At 48.9% G+C, this 5,530-nt stretch overlaps 2 protein-coding genes across 2 annotated transcripts in view; both read right to left on the bottom strand.

Moving 5' to 3' along the window:
- Nucleotides 1–1,040, bottom strand: part of LOC138861415 (uncharacterized) — a 7,609-nt gene extending 6,569 nt beyond the window's left edge. The window contains exons 1-3 of the mRNA XM_070120472.1: nt 758–1,040; nt 307–713; nt 1–178 (exon numbers count right to left, since the gene is read on the bottom strand). The exon at nt 1–178 is cut by the window's left edge and continues 46 nt beyond it. Coding sequence (XP_069976573.1) covers nt 1–178; nt 307–713; nt 758–1,040 — 868 coding nt within the window. The remainder of the gene's footprint in view (nt 179–306; nt 714–757) is intronic.
- LOC138861414 (mucin-6-like) lies at nt 1,037–5,326 on the bottom strand (the record flags this gene model as incomplete). The annotated part of the gene is made up of 7 exons (XM_070120471.1): nt 1,037–1,627; nt 1,780–2,188; nt 2,322–2,794; nt 3,119–3,397; nt 3,594–3,616; nt 3,724–3,864; nt 5,164–5,326. Coding segments are annotated over 7 exons (2,079 nt in total), but the record flags the coding sequence as incomplete, so codon positions are not given.
- Between the last annotated feature and the right edge of the window lie 204 nt (nt 5,327–5,530).

The following is a 5,530-nucleotide window of genomic DNA, read 5'->3' as shown; positions in this document are numbered from 1 at the left end:
AACTGGGTGCCAGGTCAGAGAATGCTGATTGGTGGGAGGAGCTGGCTGCCAGGTAAGAGAATGCTGACTGGTGGGAGGAGCTGGCTGGCAGGTCAGAGAATGCTGACCGGTGGGAACTTGGTGCGAGGTCAAAAAATGCTGATTGGTGGGAACTTGGTGCCAGGTCAGAGAATGCTGACTGGTGTGAAGAGGTGGGTGCCAGGTCAGAGAAGACTGGAGTGAAGAGGTGGGTGCCAGGTCAGAGAATGCTGACTGGTGGGAACTTGATGCCAGGTCAGAGAATGCTGACTGGTGGGAACTTGGTGCCAGGTCAGAGTATGCTGACTGGTGTGAAGAGGTGGGTGCCAGGTCAGAGAATGCTGACTGGTGGGAGGAGTTGGCTGCCATGTAAGAGAATGCTGACTGGTGGGAGGAGCTGGCTACCAGGTCAGAGGATACTGACTGGTGTGAAGAGGTGGATGCCAGGTCAGAGAATGCTGGCTGGTAAGAAGAGCTGGCTGCCAGGTCAGAGAATGCTGACTGGTGGGACGAACCGTGTGCAATTTCAGAGGATGGTGAGTGGCGGGAGGAGTGGGGTGCCAGGTCAAAGAATGTTGATTGGCGGGAGGAGCTTGGTGCCAGGTCAGAAAATGCTGACTTGTGAGAAGATCTGTCTGCCAGGTCGGAGGATGCTGACTGGTGGGAGGAGGAACTGGGTGCCAGGTCAGAGAATGCTGATTGGTGGGAAGAGCTGGGTGCCATATCAGAGAATGCTGACTGGTTGGAGGCGGAACTGGTTGCCAGGTCAGAGTATGCTGATTGGTGAAGTCAGAGAATGCTAACTGGTTGGAAGTGTTGCCTGATACGTCGGAGAATGCTAACTGGTGGGAGAATCTGGCTACCAGGTCAAAGGATGCTGACAGGTAGCAACAGCTGCGTGCCAGGTCAGAGAATGCTGACTGGTGGGAAGAGCTGTGTGCCAGGTCAGAGGATGCTGACTGGTGGGAAGAGGTGGGTGCCAAGTCAGAGAATGCTGACTGGTGGGAAGAGCTGGGTGTCATATCAGAGAATGCTGACTAGTTGTAGGCGGAACTGGTTGCCAGGTCAGAGGATGCTGATTGGTGAAGTCAGAGAATGCTGACTGGTTGGAGGGGTTGCCTGTTACGTCAGAGAATGCTAACTGGTGGGAGCATCTGGCTACCAGGTCAAAGGATGTTGATAGGTGGCAAGAGCTGCTTGCCAGGTCAGAGAATGCTGACTGGTGGGAGGAGCTGGTTAACAGGTTAGAGGATGCTGACTGGTAGGAAGAGCCGGCTGTCAGGTCAAAGAATACTGAATGGTGGGAAGAGCCGTGTGAGGGGTCAGAGAATGCTGCCAGGCGAGAGGAGCTGGGTGGCAGGTCAGAGGATGCTAAATGGCGGGAGGAGCTGGCTGCTAGGTCAGAGAATGTTGAATGGTGGGAAGGATTTGGTTCCAGGTCACATAATTCTGACTGGTGGGAGGAGTAGGGTACCAGGTCACAGAATACTGACTGGTGTAAAGAGGCGAGTGCCAGGTCAGAGAATGCTGACTGGTAGGAGGAGCTGTCTGCAAGGTCAGAGAATGCTGACTGGGGAGAGGAGCTGTCTGCCAGGTCAGAGAATGCTGACTAGCGGGAAGAGGAGCTGGCTGCTAGGTCAGAGAAGGCTGACTGGTGTGAAGAGGTGGGTGCCAGGTCAGAGAATGGTGACTGGTGGAGAGTGGTCCAGGTAGAGGATGCTGACTGGTGGAAGAGTGGGTGCCAGGTCAGAGAATGCTGACTGGTGGGAAGAGTGGCTGCCAGGTAGAGATGCTGACTGGTGGAAGAGTGGTCCAGGTCAGAGATGCTGACTGGTGGAAGAGGTGGTCCAGGTCAGGATGCTGACTGGTGGAGAGTGGGTGCCAGGTAAGATGCTGACTGGTGGAAGGGCTGAGCAAGGTAGGGAAGCTGACGGTGGGAGGGCTGTAGGCGTGCAGGTGAGAATGTGCGGTGGAAGTGTAGGTGAGAGCTGTGTGAGAGTGGCGGTAGAGGTGCGGTGAGAACTGCTGGTGAGAGTGTGCGGAGGAGGCTGGCGAGGCTGACGGGGAAGAAGTGGGGAGGTCGGTCGAGTGGTGGGAGGGTGTGCAGGAGAGGTGTGATGGGTGCAGGCAGAGAATGCTGACTGGTGGAGAGTGGTGCCAGGTCAAAGGACTGGTGAGAGTGGTGCCAGGTCAGAGAATGCTGACTGGTGGGAGGCGCTGGTAAGGGAGATGGATGGTGAAGAGGTGGGTCCAGGTCAGAGAATGCTGACGGTGGAGGAGCTGCTCCAGGTCAGAGAAGCGACTGGTGGAGAGGTGGTGCCAGGTCAGAGAATGCTGACTGGTGGGTGAAGAGGTACGTGGAGAGTGGTGGGTAGGAGTGAGGGAGGAGGGGTGCCAGGTCAGAGATGTGACTGGGATGGGCAGGAGGATGACTGGGGAGTGGTGCCAGGTAGAATGCTGTGTGGAGGCGGTGCAGGTAGAATGCTGACGGTGGAGAGTGTGCAGGTGTGATGGTGAGAAGTGTGCCGGTGAGAAGGCTGCGGTGAGAGGCTGGGAGATGTGCGGTAAGAGTGCGTGGAGGGCTGGTGAAGATGGCGTGGTGTGGGGGGGTGCCAGTAGATCGATGGGAGATGTGCGGTGGAGCGCTGGATCCAGTAGATGTGACTGGTGGAAGGTGGTGCAGGTCAAGAATGCTGCTGGAGGTGTCCAGGTCAGGAAGTGACTGGTGGAAGAGGTGGTCCAGGTCAGAGATGTGTGGGGAGAGTGTCCAGGTAGTCTAGGTGGAGAGTGGCAGTCAGAAATGCTGACTGGTGGAGGGTCCAGGTAAGGATGCTGACGGTGAGAGTGGCCAGGTCAGAGAGCGACTGGAGGGTGGCTCAGGCAGGATGTGTGGGTGCAGCGGTGCTGGTGGGTGTCAAGATGACTGGTGAGGAGTGTCCAGGTCAGAGAGCGACTGGTGAAGGGGTGCCAGGTAGAATGCTGACTGGGGGGTCGTGAAAGTGGTAGGTCAGAGAATGGGTGGGAGGGGTGCCAGGTCAGAGGTGGGTGGAAGAGGGGGTGGTCAGGATCAGGGAAGGGTGCAGCGTCCAGGTAGAGGCGCGGGAGAAGGCTGGTGAGCGGTCGTGTGGTGTGGAGGGCAGGTCAGAGGATCTGACTGGTGGGAGTGGTCCAGGTCAAGAATGCGACTGGTGGAAGAGTGGGCCAGGTCAGAGAATGCTGATGGTGGAGGGCTGCTACAGCAGAGGATGCTGACTGGTGTGAAGAAGTGGGTGCAGGTCAGAGAATGCTGACTGGTGGAGAGTGGTCCAGGTAAGGATGCTGACTGGTGAAGAAGGGCCAGGTCAGAGAATGCTGACTGGGTGAGGTGGCAGTAGAGATGCTACTGGGGAGAGGTGCAGGTCAGAGAAGCTGACTGGTGGAGGTGGCTCCAGTAGAGATGCTGGTAGGAGGGGTGCGTGGAATTACGGTGAGAGGTGCAGGTAGAGGATGCTGATGGTAAGTTGCCAGGTCAAGAATTTAATGGTGTGAGGAGCTGGCTACTAGGGGCCGGATACTCAAAACTTCGTGTAAGTTACAAGGTCGAGGACGTTGTAACCGCCTTACAATATTGTATTTTTCGAACTCTTTACTACATTGTAAATGACCCATACTAAAAAAAAAAAAAAAAGAAAAAAAAAAAAAAACAATGTAATAAGCACATTGTACAGCCAATGTCCACATTGTAGGTTAGTTCCCTAATCTGCCAAGAGAGGGCAGATCGGTAATTGATTGACCAACCTGCAGTCAGCCTCCTAGACGTAACAGCCAATGGAAAGCCACAGATCTTAGCTGTTTTATCACCTCGCTCTACCAAAAGTAAACAATGCCATAGAAGGTCCTACTCAAAAGAAAAGAAGGCCAAATTTCTCAGATGAATAGATTTTGGTTCTAATAGAAGCTGTGGTCATCTGTGAACTCACAGATACACAACATAGTATGAAAACAAAGGATAATGTCATAAAGAAAGTAGATTGTTGAAATAGTAATGAGCTATATGTATCATTCTAGAAAATTGACGAGTTAAGGCAAAGGTCAACAATATAGCATTAAGTATGGTATTAGTACATGCACAACCTTATTTGTTTACTATTATTTTAGTTCTGTACGTTTATTACTGAAAGAATTTATTTCTTATAACATCTGCAATTATATAACTTTTATTGTATTAACATTCTTCGCAAACTCAGACTAAAAGAGATATTTATTTTCTATATATAAGAATAAACACAACTCATCGTAAATAAAGCAAAATTACACACAGGATCTTATTTGTTTGGTATGATTATTCTGGTTCAATACTTACTAATTAATCTTATTTCTTGAATTAACTTCATTAAATGAAGAATTTTCACTATGTAAATGTGCTTCTCAAATGTAGTCTAAAAGAGACATAAATGTTTTGAAGTAATTATGAATAGCAAATTCATCCTATTGTAGTGTGATCCGTCTAACCCAGGGGTCCCGTCCCAGTTCATCAAGTCACTCTTAGAATTCTGCCCTCCCTTGATGCTGGCGGGTGATACAGGCGCAAATAGACCTGGTTAACCCCTGTCAATTCAATCCCCTTAAGTGGTAGCGTGGGGGGAGACTGAATCATTAATAGGGGTGTTCCTGTGTGAATACCACTTTCTGACGTTCAGCGTAACCGTATGGTAAAATACATACTAAAAAGTAATCTAAGAAAAATACAAAAGTGAAAGAATGTGCTCAAGGCACCTAAAATTACTGACTGTCGTATGCCAAAAACTAAAAGAAAAACACTTCCAGAGTGGAGAGCCTGGCTGAAGGCCTTACCATAAAACAAAGACAAAACCAGCAAGTCTGGCGTCAGAGCTGAAGGCTTAAAACCCCTTAAACCTAAAAAAAAAAAAAAAAAAAATACGACAGTATAAAACCCGAGTCTGGTGACACCGAAACAGAAAAACTAAAACTAAAAGAACACTCAGACTTTGAAAAGTTAAAAGTTACAAGTAAAATAGAGAGAAACAAACCAGCCAAGATCATTTAAAAATAGATAAATAAATAAAAGGATGTTCAAATCCTTCAATAAAAATGTTCTTAGGATAACGTCCAGCTCCTATGTAAAGAATATCAGGATCTTAGTACTTAACTTATTATCTTCCGTGATCGTCTCTGTGTTCGGATCAACAAATATGGCGAACTGTCGGTGGTTCAAAGTTTCGGATGATAGCGAAACACACTCGTTGACGTCTCGACTCGTACTGTTTATAGTTTCTTTTTTCAATGCCCCGGTGACGTCAGAAACTGTCTTGTGGTCATAAGGCAATATGAAAAGTGCCAGTACATTTTTTATATATAGATTTGTTTACACTACTTTTGTAATATATATTTACTGTATGTATCTTACCAGTGTTATTGTTTTATAATCACAGGTCTGAAATAAAGTTGTATTTTTTATGCTTTTATCATAATTAACCTAAATCTAGAATATCTGGAGTAAACAAATATTTCT

Source organism: Penaeus vannamei, unplaced genomic scaffold, assembly GCF_042767895.1.
Source record: "Penaeus vannamei isolate JL-2024 unplaced genomic scaffold, ASM4276789v1 unanchor5327, whole genome shotgun sequence".
In the NCBI taxonomy this organism is placed as follows: Eukaryota; Metazoa; Arthropoda; class Malacostraca; order Decapoda; family Penaeidae; genus Penaeus; species Penaeus vannamei.
Note: the sequence above shows the minus strand (reverse complement) of the source record. Positions and strands in the feature narration are given on the sequence as shown.